The following is an 18,559-nucleotide window of genomic DNA, read 5'->3' as shown; positions in this document are numbered from 1 at the left end:
CCGCCTGTTATGTAGCGATAGTGCGGACCTTTGTGAAAACTGGACGATCAGAAAGGCGGGAAACTGCACTGAGTCCCCGCCCCTTCTAAAATCTAAAGTGAAACGTAGGCTAGGGAAATTTACTGGTATTTAGAAAATGGCTCAGAGGTAAAGAATACGGCTGCAATCCTGGTGACGAGGGTTGGGTCGGTCGGAAAGATCCCCTGGAGAAGGAAATGACAACCCATTCCAGTACTCTTGCCTGGGAAAGCCCATGGTTAGAGGAGCCTGGCGAGCTACAGTCTATAAAGGGGCAAACAGTCCAACAAGACTGACTAAACACACACACCATTAATCTGAATCTTAGTAGCTTTCTCCGTAAAATAGGATAAATGCTATTAATAACTGAGTTATTGTAAACAAAATAGAATCTAGTTCGCGAACAATAAATTCCTGAAATCTGTTACTGAAAACAAAGTATAATAGCTAACACACATTGAAAGATTTCAAAACTTTCTAATATATACTAGTTTGTACAGTGTGCTTTAATGTATACAAATTAAGCATATACATTTAATCAGTGAAGGATTGCAAAGGAAGAGAATGTAAATTGCCAGGGGCTAAAAACCTGTTCTTGTACAGAGAACAGAGGGTTGAAGGGTGACTGTCCATCACAGTAGTTGGTGCATGGAATTCAAGCAAAGATATCAGAAACTCCAGTGGTGGGCAAAGAAATTTACACAAGTGCTAGAAATAAAAACATGATCTTTCCTAGGTTTTTATATTATTTAAAAAAAATTTTTTTTTTTTTTGCTGAGCACATGGGAGCACTAAGATTTAAATGATGCCCTCAAAATAAATAGAATTTCCAAAATAGCTTTTTTAAAATTCACACTTATGATATACCAAGCACACTGTCCTAAAGAGTATAGATTAGCTCAGCCACGTGCTCCATCAGAAAATTTGAGATTATGAATGTCAAATTTCAGAACAATTTATTTTGAGGTAGCAGCACAAATAGCTAAAAATTTCACACACCAGTGTAAATGAACCAAATTTCAATTGAGTGGACATATCATCACTAAAACAGACAGAAGAAAGGAAAACATTGCTGTATAAGAAAAACAAAACAAACACATCCAAAAAAGAACATTAACTTGTTAAATAAGCTTTGAAATCCACAGGAATACACAGTAGCAACTCCTAAAGAATTATCACAGCTTTTTTTTTACATTGTCAAATAAAATATACATTTTGAAATAAAAATTTACAAAAAGTTGCTACAATAGTATCTAGAGTTCCTCTAGTCAATTTTCCCCTAATGGTGACATCTTATATAACTATATCATTATATCAAATCTGATGACATTGACAAAGTACTGTTAACTAGCATACAGGCCTTATTCAGCTCTCACAGATTTTCATATTGCACCCGTGTGCGTGTGTATGTGTGTGTGTTTATCTTTGTATGTGTAGTCTTATGCCATTTTAAAATATGCATCGTTTCATGTAACTATCACCTCAACATTGACACAAAACTATTATTACCAAGGAATTCTTCAATGTTAGTGTTTTATAGTCATCCACCCACATCTTCCCTGTCTTGGGGCAATCACTAATCTTTTATTCATCTCAGTATCATCACTTTGAGAATGTTATATAAATGGACTAATACAATATATAAATTTTAAGACTGGCTTTCTTATTAAGCATTACCCATGTGGACAGTTGCATGTATTAATATCAATAGCTTCTCATTTTATTGCTGAGTAGGATGCCATTGTATGGGTGTCTGAGAATTCATAGTTGAAAGATAACGAACTGGTTTCTTATTTGTAAATGAAGCTGTAATGAACAGTTTTCTTTCTCCCCAGCCACCCCCCACCACTTGGTTTGCTTTTAGTATCTTCTGCATGCCTCCTGATAATTACATATTTTTTAAATGGCAGAAATGCTGCTATGATGACTGGGAGGTTAACAGGTCTTTCAGTCATCACACAGAAATCACACAGCATTGTCATTATCTCTCAAAAGTTTGTTTCAAGATTCAAAAACATTGCACTGAGCTATTCCAACTGTTTCTGAAATCTGACTTCTGGTTTCCATAGATGAGGATTTGCTCCACAACAGTCTGTAATATTTATTAATTAAACTGTTGGTGTCCAGATTCTTTGGTTTCCACCAGGGGACTAATGTTTTCACTTCTATGCAGAACGATTCACTTAGGGCTTCGAGAGCCTCTAGTGTTGCTTAATCTCACCAGGCTAGGAGTAAATCCAGCAATAAGGCTGAGAGTTCCCATTGCTAATGTCTATAAAACCTGACAGAATCCACAAATCTTGCATTGCTCCAGGGTTTATCCTAGGATTCTGCCTTTGTTGGAAGAAAGTTGGGAGCTGTTGTCTCATTGGCTCTTTTTCTGAGGATTAATAATAATAACCGATGACTGCAAACCCTGCCTTAGTGAATACACCATGTTTTTCTTGCAGAGTGCAGACACATTCTGCACAATATGAGTTTTCAGTAACTTGCTTCAACAAGCTCTAAATTCCTGGAGTGTTGAACATACTTATTAGTCCGGACACAGATTAGGTGAACTTATGCTCTCCCCATCTGTGTCATTAACAGCACTGCTGTGCACTCAGCTGGTCGTGCTGCTGGAAACTGAATTCTGGAAATCCCACGGAACCAATATTTTGGATACCAGATCTCTATTTTTAGTACAGAAAGGATGACTACATTTACCAAATGATGTATCGTTCAGCACAAAAACCAATGGATTAGCAGCAAACTGTTCTCCAGTAGTACTCAGCATGGGTCCTTGAATATCAGTGTGTGTGCATATCACTTTCCGGCTGCTCAAGGACCAATGCTTTTTATCATATATTACATCATCCCTGGACTTCCTGTCCCAGGAAAATTTCAATTATTTTGCCTGATCTAATAATTAAATTACTACAAACAAAGCTAGTGAAGGTGGTGGATTTCCAGCTGAGCTACCTAAAATCCTAAAAGATGATGCTGTTAAAGTGCTGCACTCAATATGCCAGCAAATTTGGAAAATTCAGCAGTGGTCACAGGACTGGAAAAAGTCAGTTTTCATTCCAATACCAAAGAAAGACAATGCCAAAGAATGTTAAAACTACCATGCAATTTCTCTCATTGGCAAGCTAGCAAGTTAATGCTAAAACTCCTTCAAGCTAAGCTTCAAAAATACGTGAACCTAGAACAGAACTGACCAACAGACTGATTCAAAATTGGGAAAGGAGCATGTCAAAGCTGTATATTGTCAGCCTGATTACCTAACTTCTGTGCAGAGTACATCATGTGAAATTCCAGGCATAATGAAACACAATTTGGAATCAAGATTGCTAGGAGAAAAATCAACCTCAGATATGCAGATGATACCACTGTAACGGCAGAAAGTGAAGAGGAACTAAAGAGCCTCTTGATGAGGGTGAAAGAGGAAAGTGAAGAAGTAGATTTAAAAGTCAGCATTCAAAAAGCTAAGATTATGGCGTCCAGTCCGAACACCTCAAGGAAAATAGATGGGGAAACAATAGAAACGACAGACTTCATTTTCTTGGGCTGGAAAATCACTGCCTACACTGATTGCAGCCATGAAATTATAAGATGCTTACTCCTTGGAAGAAAAACTATGACAAACCTAAACAACTTATTCAGAAGCAGAGACATCACTTTGCAAACAAAAGTCCGTATAGTCAAAGCTATGGTTTTTCCAGCAGTCACATACAGATGTAAGAATTGGACCATAAAGAAGGCTGAGCACCTAAGTCAATGCTTTTGCACTGAGGTGCTGCAGAAGACTCGAGTCCCTTCAACAGCAAGATTAAACCAGTCAATCCTAAAGGCAATCAGTCCTGAAAATTCATTGGAATGACTGTCGCTGAAGCTGAAGCTCCAATACTTTGGCCACGTGATGTGAAGAACTGACTCACTGGAAAAGACCCTGATACTGGGAAAGACTGAGGACAGGACAATGGAGGATGAGATGGTTGGGTAGCATCACTGACTCAATGGACGAGTTTCAACAAACTCTGGGAAATAGTGAAGGATAGGGAAGCCTGGAGTGCTGCACTTGATGGGATTGCAGAGTCGGACATGACAGGGACTGAAAAGTACAATTAAACTTAGATGACAGATGGGGGGGCGGGGATTTACACAGGGAAGTTACTTAGAAATAAGACTCCAGAAGTAACCAAAGCAGGTTGTATATATCTTAGAATATACATATATATATACACACACATATATATATGATTTGTACTTTAACAAATTGTTTGCTTATATCTTTCTTAGCATTTACTTCTCATAATGCATCCTATTACACATATCAGTTCAGTTCAGTCGCTCAGTCATGTCCGACTATTTGCAACCCCATGAATCACAGCACGCCAGGCCTCCCTGTCCATCACCAACTCCCGGAGTTCACTCAAACTCACGTCCACCGAGTCGGTGATGCCATCCAGCCATCTCATTTCTCTGTCGTCCCCTTCTCCTCCCGCCGCCAACCTTTCCCAGCATCAGAGTCTTTTCCAGTGAGTCAACTCGTCGCATGAGGTGGCCAAAGTATTGCAGTTTCAGCTTTAGCATCAGTCCTTCCAATGAACACCCAGGGTTGATCTTTAGAATGGACTGATTGGATCTCCTTGCAGTCCAAGGGACTCTCAAGAGTCTTCTCCAGCACCACAGTTCAAAAGCATCAATTCTTCGGCGATCAGCTTTCTTCACAGTCCAACTCTCACATCCATACGTGACCACGGGAAAAACCATAGCCTTGACTAGATGGACCTTGGTTGGCAAAGTAGTGTCTCTGCTTTTTAATATATAATAGGATGCATTATGAGAAGTAAATGCTAAGAAAGATATAAGCAAACAATTCTGTTACTTAAAGTACAAATCACATATATGTGTGTGGGTGTAAGTGGAGAAGGCAATGGCACCCCACTCCAGTACACTTGCCTGGAAAATCCCATGGATGGAGGAGCCTGGTAGGCTGCAATCCATGGGGTCGCTATGAGTCGGACACGACTAAGTGACTTCACTTTCACTTTTCTCTTTCGTGCATCGGAGAAGGAAAGGGCAACCCACTCCAGTGTTCTTGCCTGGAGAGTCCCAGGGACAGGGGAACCTGGTGGGCTTGCATCTATGGGGCTGCAGAGTCGAACACGACTGAAGCAACTTAGCAACAGCAGCAGCATACTGGTGTAAGAATACCTTCACACTACTTGCTGCTTATAGAGGACCACTATCACTATTTTCAGTGTTTAAGAGGATTGCATCCTTTTTTTCGCTATTTAACCTTACAGATTGCAATGGAAGTTTCAGGTATCAATACCCTGGTTCTTAAATGGAAAACAGAGGTTGCAGGTCAACTGTCCTTTCCTAGCATTGGTACATAGGACACGTAGAGTTATACCCTGCTACCACCTCGTTTCGTTAGTTTTGGGAGACTGTCTTTACTCCGTTGTGATACAGTTCTTCCAAGTGAGGTTATAGGTGGCTCTGAAAAGAGCCTTTGGGTTTGATGTTAGCAGTCGGTGGTGACAACTTATGCTCTCTCCCCGCGGATCCGGCGGGCAAGCTGGATGTCCTTGGGCATGATGGTAACCCGCTTGGCGTGAATGGCACACAGGTTGGTGTCCTCGAAGAGCCCCACCAGGTAGGCCTCGCACGCCTCCTGCAGCGCCATAACAGCCGAGCTCTGGAAGCGAAGATCAGTCTTGAAGTCCTGTGCGATCTCGCGCACCAACCGCTGGAACGGCAGCTTGCGGATCAGCAGCTCCGTAGACTTCTGGTAGCGGCGGATCTCGCGCAGGGCCACCGTGCCGGGCCGGTAGCGGTGCGGCTTCTTTACGCCGCCGGTAGCCGGGGCACTCTTACGTGCAGCTTTGGTGGCGAGCTGCTTGCGCGGCGCCTTACCACCGGTGGACTTGCGGGCAGTCTGCTTAGTACGAGCCATCACGAGGGGTTGGAAAGACTGCTGCAACTCAAGCCTCGCTCTTCTTGCTCTTATTTATAAAGGCGAAGTCATCCTGATTGGTCCGAATCTTCAAATTTCGCGCGGTGAAAGAAACAACTGGATACGCCTTGTGATTGGCTACCAGTTCTCACTTTGGAAAACCTTGATCTTTTGAAGTATGTCTTGTATTTTCTCTGTAAATTCTCCATCTATTCATCCTGTATTTTATATGTTTTATATCTACCTTAATTGGTTTTAATTCCCTTGTTCGAGATTAAGTTTGATAAGAGACAAAAAAGAAAGTTCCACAGATCCGAGCCCTTTCAAAAACTCCCTTTTTTAATGTTACTGATCGAGTCCAGCTTCGTCATTTATCACAGGTTCTAATTCTGAATAAATGTTTTATTTTGGAAATGCAAGTATCGTATTACAGAATTTCCAACCCTTCAACAAACATTGCCATCACTTCCAGACACTCTGTTCCTAGGAAACATGAAAATACTACCGCTGTTGAAATGTGACGATGAGGAATCTTGGTAAATCTTAAATGTTTAATCAAGCCAAACTGGAAATGCCAATGGCTTAATTTTTTAAACATTGCAGTATTTAGCAAAATTTTATGTTCTCTTTCCTACAATTACTAACTCGGTAACTTAACTTTGGCCGAAAACTAGAATCATAAATTTATATTGGACTTTTGTCTCTTTAGGTCCACATCGAGGAAGAAACAAGGCTCACAAGTAAATATTTATGTGCAAAACATTAATCCTTTTCACTGTTTTGAAAACGGAAACTGAAAACACCAGGTAAGGTGGCTGGGGATATCCGGGGTTCGTTCCAGTGAAACAGCCAATCAAGAAACACAATCGAAATCGCCTTATTTGCATAGAACGTTTCTACTGGCTGAATTTATCCAATCAGCGATTGCAATAGATTAAGCATTATTTGCATAGAAGCCCTACAAAAATAGCCCGGCACTATAAGCCACATTCTTTGAGTTTTTCTCTGTCAGTTTATTCTGAGGTTCTTCCATCATGCCTGAACCGGCTAAATCTGCTCCTGCTCCCAAGAAGGGGTCTAAGAAGGCGGTGACCAAGGCGCAGAAAAAAGACGGCAAGAAGCGCAAGCGCAGCCGAAAGGAGAGCTACTCAGTGTACGTGTATAAGGTGCTGAAGCAGGTCCATCCGGACACTGGAATCTCCTCCAAGGCCATGGGCATTATGAACTCATTCGTGAACGATATTTTTGAGCGCATCGCAGGCGAAGCATCGCGGCTGGCGCATTATAACAAGCGCTCGACCATTACATCCAGGGAGATCCAGACCGCAGTGCGCCTCCTGTTGCCCGGGGAGCTGGCCAAGCACGCGGTGTCCGAGGGCACCAAGGCTGTCACCAAATACACCAGCTCCAAATAAATGTTTCTAGGAGCTGTCAAATCCAAAGGCTCTTTTCAGAGCCACTCACACTTTCCCAAAGGGCTCTAATACTGGATATTGTAATTTCTAGGGGAAAAGTAATGCTGAACTAAGCTGGCTATGTTACGAATTTATGATGTTAATTTTTCAGAAAGTTTCCCCTTTTAGGAATTCTCATAACTAGGTAACTTGATCAGTTTAAAAGAAACGGGATTTTAATACAGAAAGGCAGACCATTTATAACTAGTATAAACTAAGTCTCTGGAGGTTGATGCACAACAGCTACCAATCTCTTTACCCTGAGCAATTAGAAACTTTATTTGCCTGTTTCCCTTGTAGTTAGATGAGGCCTCTAGTTGAATTCCTAACAATGGGATAAGAGTAAACTTTTACATTTCTGGGTCTGGGGCATAATAGCCTCTTCCCAGAGCAAAAGAGTTTTAGAAACTGAACAGGCCCCAAACTAATGCTAATCCCATGTTACCAGACCAAGACTTAAGTAGAACTTTGGCTTCCCTAGAGATGGAATCTTTACTGTTCAACCAGAAATTGCATAATCACCAGTTAGATAATCAGACTAACAGAGTCCTGTCATCCCCTAAAGCAGCAGTCTCCATCCTTTCTGGGGCCAGGGATCGATTTCATGAAAGACAATGTTTCCCCATACTGGGTGGGGGGTGGGGGGATGGGTTTTTTTTATAATTTAAGCCTATTATTATTATTATTAGGATGCTGTGTGCTCAACTTTTTTGAATTGCTTTTTGTTAATTATTTTAATTGGGAGCTAATTACAATATTGTGGTTTTTGCCATACATTGACATGAATCAGCCATGGGTATACATGTGTCCCCCATCCCAAAACCCCCTCCCACCTCCCTCCCCATCCCAGCCCTCAGGGTCTTCCCAGTCCACCGGCCCTGAGTGCCCTGTCTCGTGCATCAAACCTGGAATGGCCATCTAGTTCACATATGGTGGTATACATGTTTCAGTACTATTCTCTCAAATCATCCCACCCTCACCTTCTCCCACAGAGTCCAAAAGTCTGTTCTTTGTGTCTCATTTGTTGTCTCACATGTAGGGTCATCGTTACCATCTTTCTAAATTCCATATATATGCATTAATATACTGTATTGGTGTTTTTCTTTCTGACTTACTTCACTCTGTATAATAGGCTCCAGTTTCATCCACCTCATTAGAACTGATTCAAATGCATTCCTGTTAATAGCTGAGTAATATTCCATTGTGTACATGTAGTACAACTTTCTTATCCATTCGTCTGCCGATGGACATCTAGGTAGCTTCCATGCCCTAGCTATTGTGAACAGTTCAAGCACATTACATTTAGTGTGCACTTTATTTCTATTATTATTACATTCGTTCCACCTCAGATTATCAGGCATTAGATCCTGGAGGTTGAGGTCTCCTACACTAAAGGATGGCATCCTTGCAATAATCAACCCACTTTTCTTCCTAGTATAATTTCCCTGTTCCTGCTCCCTTCTGCCTAGAAAAACCTAATGAAAGTCTCTGCATTTGAACTGCAGTCTCTCCCAACAGGAAGGTTCAGAAAATACGTGATCTCTTGGTTCAATGCTAATATTCAGTTATAGCTTAGATCAGCACTTGATAACATGTATCATTTTTATCATAAATAAAATTTAATTTTGTTTTATTTCAAAAAATCATGGGTTTGACCATCAAATCACCACCATTTTGAAGGTTTTCGTAGGGAGTTCTATTAGCCATGAGCCAAAAGATGAACAGTTTTATTTATATTTGGAGACTCATTAGTAATTATCCAATATAATTGTAGAAAATGTACTTATTACAGTGTATAAAGCCTTTTTAGAAATATTACATTTGAATTCTCTTTTCTGAAAAGTAAAACGATGGTAGTGATTATTTGGAACCTCAAAATATCTTATTTTGGGGACTTCCCTGGTGGTCTAGTGACTAAGACTCCATGCTCCCAATGCAGGGGGCTCAGGTTCCATCTCTGGTTGAGGAACTAGATACCTCTGCCAATAATAAAAATCTCTCATTCTGAAACTTAAAAAACAAACAAACAAACAAAAAAACCATGTGCTGCAACTAAGACCCATTTCGGTTAAATACCTTTTTTTAACCTTACTTTTCATTTTAAATAAATTATCACAGAATTAATACTCTCCCTGATGACTGGTATTCTTGAACTGGCTGGCAGTCATCTCCCTGGAGTTAGTACTCATCTATGTCTGCTCTGGCCTCAGTTTATTTTCTGTGTTGGGGCCAGTGTGAGGAAAGCAGGAGAGACTCCATCTTGAAGCCTGTCATCTGTCTTAAAGACTGGATATGAACTAGGCCTGAACCCTGCCCAAGAGTGAGGAAACCACTGCTAGTGAAAACCAGGTCTTCTGGAGATTTCCCTCCCTACAGATGACAAATGGAGGCTGTAGTTGAGGTCAGGCTGCCCCTGTTAGATTAACCATGGAGACATGCCCCCTGATGTATAATCATTGTTCCCCCGCTTTAACCTTAATTGTTTGTTGTCCTAGCACCTACTTGTAAAACTCAATCATATACAACAAGGAGGTTGCTAACATGTAACCAGTCACATAGTGGGGGTTATAAAACTGGACCTTTCAGAAACATCAGGGTCCTTGTTGGGAACTGATTCCCCTTGGACCCGCTGGCATAATAAACTGTACTCCACTGTCTTGAGTGTCCTCCGAGGTATGTTTTGTGACTCCAGATTCCACAACATCTGAATTGAATGTATTCAGGAAACAGGAGTAAGATTTGTGTGTGGGGTGGGGGATGGGGGGGAGATGTATAAACTCACTGATGAGCTATCCAGAAACTCCAGCTTGTGAAAGAAGAAGAGAAAGTTGGTTCTATCTAGTTGGCTATCAGACCTGTGGCCATCATTCCAAGTAATGCTTCCAACATGGGACCTTCGCAGACATTGTTTCCTTTGTGAGGAATGATCTTTCTATAGAAGTATGAAGATCCCACTCCCTTCCAGATTTCATGCCACTGGCTTTCATGTCTCATCTCAGTTGTGAAGACTTCCCCACTTACCCTATTTAAAATGGCAACTGTCCACTATCCATCTTCCACTTTATGACAGTCCTTAATACCCTTGGATTCTTTATGTTTTCTTAACCCTCTTGACCTGCCGAAATACTGTGTGTATCTTTGTTCATTTTCTGTAGGTGAGCTCCACACAGAAGGATCTCTGCCATGTTATGCACTGTTCTTTCCAGCACCTAGAACATTGTTGAGCACATAGTAATCACTCAAAAAGGTTTTAATGAATGGATGGATGAGGTAAAAGGAAAATATGCATGTAATACAAAATGCCCTCCATTCTCTAGCCCCAGAGATAAAATCCATGACAGATTTAACAAAATGAACCACTATAAAAGGTATTCCCCCTCACTATGCTTCTGTTTCTTCATCATAGTATTTGAGCTAACAATGGCCCCCCCAACCCACAGAGTTATTGTGAGGATTAAATTAAATGATCCATGTAGAAACTCATTGACTTTACAAAGTCATAAATCTTTTACCAGCTGGACAGCTCTAAAGGCCATTACTGTTATCATCTCTTTTTGGCAACTGACATAGCAATCAAGAGTGCTGTATGGAGCACAGCTTGGATTCAGCCAGGTATGCTACTTACTGAAGGACCAGTGAAATAACGCTGGAGAGCTCACCATTTTCCCTTATGCAGAAACTCTTTGCCTGGTTCTGAAAGACAATTGAACTCACAAGCCAAATAAATCAAGTTTGGTACCTGAGAGCAAACAATTTGCCTGTGGTCATAAAACTAGAAAATTGAAGTATTATGCTATGGATCAACTTTAACTCCAAAGGTTTATATTTTATGAATAATTTTCCCTTTTCCCCCTAACTATCAATCTCCCAGATCAGCCTCTATTTTCAAGGTCTGAATAGTACAAAATGAAGAAAACTGAGCTTTGATTTTTGTGCTGGAACACAACTGAGCGAACTGAGAACCACTCAAATCCCTTATGATTATACAGTGGAAGTAAGAAATAGATTTAAGGGACTAGATCTGATAAAGTGCCTGATGAACTATGGACGGAGGTTAGTGACATTGTATAGGAGACAGGGAGCAAGACCATCCCCATGGAAAAGAAATGCAAAAAAGCAAAATGGCTGTCTGAGGAGGCCTTACAAATAGCTGTGAAAAGAGGAGAAGCGAAAAGCAAAGGAGAAAAGGAAAGATATAAGCATCTGAATACAGAGTTCCAAAGAATAGCAAGGAGAGATAAGAAAGCCTTCCTCAGCGATCAATGCAAAGAAATGGAGGAAAACAACAGAATAGGAAAAACAAGAGATCTTTTCAAGAAAATTAGAGATATCAAGGGAACATTTCATGCAAAGATGGGCTTGATAAAGGATAGAAATGGTATGGACCTAACAGAAGCAGAAGATATTAAGAAGAGGTGGCAAGAATACACAGAACTATACAAAAAAGATCTTCACGACCCAGATAATCACAATGGTGTGATCACTCACCTGGAGCCAGACATCCTGGAATGTGAAGTCAAGTGGGCCTTAGAAAGCATCACTACGAATAAAGCTAGTGGAGGTGATGGAATTCCAGTTGAGCTATTTCAAATCCTGAAAGATGATGCTGTGAAAGTGCTGCACTCAATATGCCAGTGAATTTGGAAAACTCAGCAGTGGCCACAGGACTGGAAAAGGTCAGTCTTCATTCCAATCCCAAAGAAAGGCAATGCCAAAGAATGCTCAAACTACCGCACAATTGCACTCATCTCACACGCTAGTAAAGTCATGCTCAAAATTCTCCAAGCCAGGCTTCAGCAATATGTGAACCGTGAACTTCCAGATGCTCAAGCAGGTTTTAGAAAAGGCAGAGGCACCAGAGATCAAATTGCCAACATCCGCTGGATCATGGAGAAAGCAAGAGAATTCCAGAAAAACATCTATTTCTGCTTCATTGACTATGCCAAAGCCTTTGACTGTGTGGCTTACAATAAACTGTGGAAAATTCTGAAAGAGATAGGAATACCAGACCACCTGACCTGCCTCTTGAGGAACCTGTATGCAGGTCAGGAAGCAACAGTTACAACTGGACATGGAACAACAGACTGGTTCCGAATAGGAAAAGGAGTACGTTAAGGTTGTATATTGTCACCCTGCTTATTTAACTTATATGCAGAGTACATCATGAGGAATGCTGGGCTGGAAGAAGCACAAGCTGGAATCAAGATTGCCGGGAGAAATATCAATAACTTCAGATATGCAGATGACACCACCCTTATGGCAGAAAGTGAAGAGGAACTCAAAAGCTTCTTGATGAAAGTGAAAGAAGAGAGTGAAAAAGTTGGCTTGAAGCTCAACATTCAGAAAACTAAGATCATGGCATCTGGTCCCATCACTTCATGGGAAATAGATGGGGAAACAGTGGAAACAGTGTCAGACTTTATTTTTTGGGGCTCCAAAATCACTGCACATGCTGATTGCAGCCATGAAATTAAAAGACGCTTACTCCTTGGAAGGAAAGTTATGACCAACCTAGATAGTATATTAAAAAGCAGAGACATTACTTTGCCAACAAAGGTCCGTCTAGTCAAGGCTATGGTTTTTCCCGTGGTCAAGTATGGATGTGAGAGTTGGACTGTTAAGCAGGCTGATCGCCGAAGAATTGATGCTTTTGAACTGTGGTGCTGGAGAAGACTCTTGAGAGTCTCTTGGACTGCAAGGAGATCCAATCAGTCCATTCTAAAGGAGATCAATCCTGGGTGTTCATTGGAAGGACTGATGCTAAAGCTGAAACTGCAATACTTTGGCCACCTCATGCAACGAGTTGACTCACTGGAAAAGACTCTGATGCTGGGAGGGATTTGGGGTGGGAGGAGAAGGGGACGACAGAGAATGAGGTGGCTGGATGGCATCACCGACTCTGTGGACATGAGTTTGAGTGAACTCCGGGAGTTGGTGATGGACAGGGAGGCCTGGCGTGCTGTGATTCATGGGGTCGCAGAGTCGGACCCGACTGAGCGACTGAACTGAACTGAAGAACCACTCCAGTATTCTTGCCTGGAGAATCCCATAGACAGACTGGCAGGCCAGTCCATTGGATCTCAAAAGAGCTAAACAGGACTGAGCACACACGCAGTAAGAATAAAGCAGAACCTGATTAAATGAGAGAAAAAGACACAAAAACTCCTGTGTTCAACTTCTCTCAAGTTCTTCCATTTCACTCAGAGCAAATGTTAAATTCTTTACAGTGGTATGCAAGCCCCTACAGGACCATGCTTCCTTTCATTTCTCTGCTTTTTAATCTCTTCTTACAGTGCCCAGCCCTTTCCACATAGCCACCCTAGCTCTTCAGCATTTCCCCCTCCTTTTTCCCCAACTTGCTTCTTCACCTTTCAATGCTTTACTGAGATAACTAGCTTATTAGTGCCATCTTCACTGGTTACCTTGTCTAAATTTCAGCTCTCCATAAGAATCCTTATTCTTGCTTTATTGCACTCACTCTCACCATCTAAGATATTACATATGATATTTATCTGATTTATTGTTTATCCCAGAGTCAAATATAAATTCCATGAGAGTAAAGAATTTTGTCTGCTTGGGTTTCATCTGAGTATATTCCGAGCGCATAGAACAGCATCTGGTACTGTTTTAAACTCAATAAATATATGTGGAATGAATTAAAAATTTATCAGTCTTACATGTTGTTTGTTGAGAGAGTTATCATGACATCATAATTAGGTTTTAAAATGGTAGATGTATATTTAAATGCTACCAGAGGAAATGATATAATTTCCTCAACAGTCATCAAGGCAACAATCAAGGCAGAAGAGGTAGAGATAAAACATATTTGCCCAGTGTTGGTGATGTTGAGGCTGGGTAAACTTTAATCTATACTACCATATATTCTCAAATATAATAATAAAAAAAATAATAATAATAATAATAATAATAATTGAGAATGATATTATGTGGGTGATGGGAGATAAATTAATAAATACATTTTTTAAAGACTATGGAGAAGTCTTTAAAAGACCATCAGAAAGCCCAAATAGGACATTGTGCTGATCTGTACAGGAAAGACCCAATGTGAAGACAGAGGCAGACACGACTGAGCAACTAAGCACAGCACACACCACAGATCTAGGATAATACTCCTTGTAATATCCCTGAAAACCTGATAATGTCAATGCTGAAAGCAGCTCCATTTCTCAATATGCTGTTGGCTGTGAAAGTTGCTTGGTCGCATCCGACTCTGTGACCCCACAGACTACAGTCCATGGAATTCTCCAGGCCAGAATACTGGAATGGGGAGCCTTTCTCTACTCCAGGGGATTTTCCCAACCCAGGGATCAAACCCAGGTCTCCCACAATGTGGGCAGATTTTTTACCAGCTGAGTCACAAGGGAAGCCCATTTCTCAGTAGACTCACATTCTCAATACAGACTCTTAGGTGTTATGTGCAATTGTTTGAGAGAAATTTCAATTTATATAAATAAATGTAGTTTGCAAATGCTTACTACTGGTAAGAGTTCATAGTATGCTTTTCTTGAAGAGACCAAGTAGGGTGAGACCATCCCTCACCCTACTCCAGGCTTAATTTATTTTTTTAAACATGACTGACAATTAGACTTCTAAAACTATCATTCATAAATCACCTGCGGTGAACTTCGTGCAATGTAGACTGTGACTCAATAGGCCTGAGTGGGGTCTGAAAACCTGCCATTTCGAGCAAATTTCCAAATGATGCTCATGCTGCTGGTACCAGACACTTTATGAGTGGTGAAATTGTCAGCATGGCTCTGCCTTGAGTACTGCCACCAATAAGCTTATCAGAAATAAAAATTGGGTGATCTTATTTTTTTAAGTCGCTGTCAACAAAACAATGCCCTCACTGCTCTCTGTGTAAAACGACCTTTTATAGGGAAGTCAAAACTGTCTCACTTTGAACCTGGCTGTGATTGAAACTGAGCAAATTAAGGTTCCAGAAACAGGCAGCAAAAACAAATGCTCTAGTTGAATTGTCAGTGCCGAAGTATGTGAATATAGCTCTAAAAAGGATAAGCAGCAAACCCACAACCACCTCCACCCAAATTCTTTTGTTTTCTTTGTGTTCAAATAACCCAACCTGACACTAACACCACGTGAATTATTGCCCTTTCCAAACTACGTAAACACGACTTATTGTCAAGTTCAATAATCCCCCAGTTCACCTGCATAAGCTTAGTACTTATATTCCACTTACCCAGACAGAAACCAACTTACTACCTTCGAGCAACTTGTTGCACACTACCTATGGACAGTATATAAAGCCAACCAAAAGCAGCATTTAAAATTGAAACCGAGTAGATCCTTTTACATGTCCACAAGGTACACTTTAAAAATAAGCTGACCTATAGTTTAAAGATATGCAACTTTAAACCTGCCTGCATCCGGAACCAAAACACTTGAAAGACACTCAATTTTAAGTGACAGCTGTTTTAAGGAAATTATGGGTGGCTCTTAGAAGAGCCTTTTTCGTTGAAATGAGGCAGTTATCGGAGCTTTACGCCCTCTCCCCGCGAATGCGGCGGGCGAGCTGGATGTCCTTGGGCATGATGGTAACCCGCTTGGCGTGGATGGCACACAGGTTAGTGTCCTCGAAGAGCCCCACCAGGTAGGCCTCGCACGCCTCCTGCAGCGCCATCACGGCCGAGCTCTGGAAGCGCAGGTCGGTCTTGAAGTCCTGCGCGATCTCGCGCACCAGCCGCTGGAACGGCAGCTTGCGGATCAGCAGCTCCGTGGACTTCTGGTAGCGGCGGATCTCGCGCAGGGCCACCGTGCCGGGCCGGTAGCGGTGCGGCTTCTTCACGCCGCCGGTGGCCGGCGCGCTCTTGCGGGCCGCCTTGGTGGCCAGCTGCTTGCGCGGCGCCTTACCGCCGGTGGACTTGCGAGCTGTCTGCTTAGTACGAGCCATAACGATACAGAGTGAAAAAGACTAGGTATCCAGAAAGAGATTCCGTTTATATATACTCAGAAACAGTCTGATTGGTCTTACTCTAGTTCAAAACTCCCGCGAAACAAATCCATTGGCTGAAGCGTCACTGAAGTGATTGGTCAATTTCTAAAGATTCTGATTGGATGAATTAGTTCTTTTCAATCCTTTTTGTTGAAGTCTGCTATCCAAAGGAGCTAATATTCTAGTTCTAAATTCAGGGGTTCTCAAATTATAAGTAAGGAACCACTTGGACATCGTGAAAGATGTCTGTTCTGATTCAGATCTATGTAATGGGGCTGAAATTCCGAGGATCAAACTTTAGAAACAGGTTTACTTGTATTCTTTATTCTCAATGGTTAATTTTTTTGTTCTGAATTTAGATTGCCTTGGACAGTCACTTCCAAGCTCCACTAGGAAATCACAGGGAAAGCGACAGGCCAGAGATGAGCGGCAAAAATGCGAAGAAAAACAGAAAAAAAAAAAAATCATGTGGTGGCCAAATGAGACTTATGCTTCAGTTTGTTATAGCAGAAACTAGTAGCCTCCATTTTAGTCTTATTTGAGTCCACTGACAGATGGTTTTCTTTCTTGCTTAACTGCACTTTGAAAATTATTATGGTTAGAATTTACTAGGCACTTGGTGTTTACTTCTCCTAAAAAACACCCTCTTGTGAGCATATTTTATTCCAGAACGTCTCGGAACGATAAGCTGAAGGACCACCAGAGACAACCACCCGGGCCTAACTTAAGCAGCGTTGCTAATTTTGAAATTTCCCTGAAGTGAAAAAGAGCACAAACTTGCATCCTTACCCTCGGCCCTATTTCCCACTCCTAGACTGTAGAAGTTTTCCAGTAGTCATGTATGGACCTCAGAGTTGGACTATAAAGAAAGCTGAGCGCCGAAGCATTGATGCTTTTGAACTGTGGTGTTGGAGAAGACTCTTGAGAGTCCCTTGGACTGCAAGGAGATCCAACGAGTCCATCTTAAAGGAGATCAGTCCTGGGTGTTGATTGGAAAGACTGATGTTTAAGCTGAAACTCCAATACTTTGGCCACCTGATGCGAAGAGCTGACTCTTGAAATGACCCTGATCCTGCGAAAGACTGAGGGCAGGAGGAGAAAGGGACGACAGGATGAGATGATTTGATGGCATCACCGACTCAACGGACAGGAGCTTGGGTAGGCTCCGGGAGTTGGTGATGGACAGGTAGGCCTGGCGTGCTGCAGTTCATGGGGTCGCAGAGTTGGAGTCGACTGAGAGACAGAAATGAACTGAGCCTGTGTAAAATTCCTTCCTACTTTTTCTCAAGGGGAGGGCAAGTCAAAGCAGTGAAAACTACCATTTTCTACTTCACGCTAACTGTCGCCAAGTTCCCATTTGACACCAGTGCACAGAAAATTATTTGAAAAGCCCGCACTGACCCCAGCAGTCCTTTCGTTTGGATGTCTCAAAAGACGCAGTCTAACATTCCAGACTATCAGCACTACCCGCACTTTTTGGCACGGTAGAAATGTTTGACAGCTGTACTGTTTACGAGCTCTTTTTAAGTGTGAGAATGTGGATGGCTCTTAAAAGAGCCTTTGGGTAAAAGGTTGTAGCCACACACACTGAGATCTACGTAGGTTCACTTGCCCTTGGCCTTGTGGTGGCTCTCAGTCTTCTTCGGCAGCAACACCGCCTGGATGTTGGGAAGGACGCCACCCTGAGCGATAGTGACTTTGCCCAGCAGCTTGTTGAGTTCCTCGTCGTTGCGGATGGCCAGCTGCAGGTGACGCGGGATGATACGGGTCTTCTTGTTGTCTCGGGCCGCGTTGCCCGCCAGCTCAAGGATCTCGGCCGTCAGGTACTCCAGCACCGCCGCCAGATACACCGGAGCGCCAGCCCCAACCCGCTCGGCATAGTTGCCTTTGCGGAGCAGCCGATGTACTCGGCCCACGGGGAACTGGAGTCCGGCCCGCGAAGAGCGGGTTTTCGCCTTAGCGCGTGCTTTGCCACCCTGTTTTCCACGACCAGACATAGCGAGACACCACAAGCAGGCTTAGACCAAGAGAAATGGATCCTCCAGGCCCAAGAAGCTAGGTAATTATACTCTCCGGCGGTTTGGTAAAACAGCCTATGCGATTGGCCAAACACAAATTCAAGCCAATCAAAAGCCAGATCTGAAACAACATCGCTGCTAATTTACATAG

General features: G+C 42.1%; 4 protein-coding genes across 4 annotated transcripts; 1 reads left to right on the top strand and 3 right to left on the bottom strand.

Annotated features, from left to right (window-relative positions):
• Positions 1-5,526: 5,526 nt before the first annotated feature.
• On the bottom strand, positions 5,527-5,978 carry LOC148774195 (histone H3.1). The gene has a single exon (XM_088831343.1). The coding sequence runs from the start codon at positions 5,960-5,962 to the stop codon at positions 5,552-5,554; it is 411 nt and encodes a 136-aa protein (XP_088687469.1). The 5' UTR covers positions 5,963-5,978; the 3' UTR covers positions 5,527-5,551.
• Positions 5,979-6,913: 935 nt separating this feature from the next.
• LOC129543743 (histone H2B type 1-C/E/F/G/I) lies at positions 6,914-7,425 on the top strand. The gene has a single exon (XM_055407033.2). It carries the CDS (start codon positions 6,997-6,999, stop codon positions 7,375-7,377), a length of 381 nt encoding a protein of 126 aa, XP_055263008.1. The 5' UTR covers positions 6,914-6,996; the 3' UTR covers positions 7,378-7,425.
• Positions 7,426-15,285: 7,860 nt separating this feature from the next.
• On the bottom strand, positions 15,286-17,555 carry H3C8 (H3 clustered histone 8). Its single transcript, XM_055407007.2, has one exon. The coding sequence runs from the start codon at positions 16,346-16,348 to the stop codon at positions 15,938-15,940; it is 411 nt and encodes a 136-aa protein (XP_055262982.1). The 5' UTR covers positions 16,349-17,555; the 3' UTR covers positions 15,286-15,937.
• Positions 17,556-17,599: 44 nt separating this feature from the next.
• Positions 17,600-18,477, bottom strand: LOC129543728 (histone H2A type 1). Its single transcript, XM_055407016.2, has one exon. It carries the CDS (start codon positions 18,385-18,387, stop codon positions 17,995-17,997), a length of 393 nt encoding a protein of 130 aa, XP_055262991.1. The 5' UTR covers positions 18,388-18,477; the 3' UTR covers positions 17,600-17,994.
• Between the last annotated feature and the right edge of the window lie 82 nt (positions 18,478-18,559).

Source organism: Moschus berezovskii, chromosome 23 (genome assembly GCF_049115385.1).
Source record: "Moschus berezovskii isolate FMDL1 chromosome 23, NW_MosBer_1.0, whole genome shotgun sequence".
In the NCBI taxonomy this organism is placed as follows: domain Eukaryota; kingdom Metazoa; phylum Chordata; class Mammalia; order Artiodactyla; family Moschidae; genus Moschus; species Moschus berezovskii.
The sequence above is the reverse complement of the archived record's forward strand: the minus strand, read 5'-3'. Positions and strand labels throughout refer to the sequence as shown.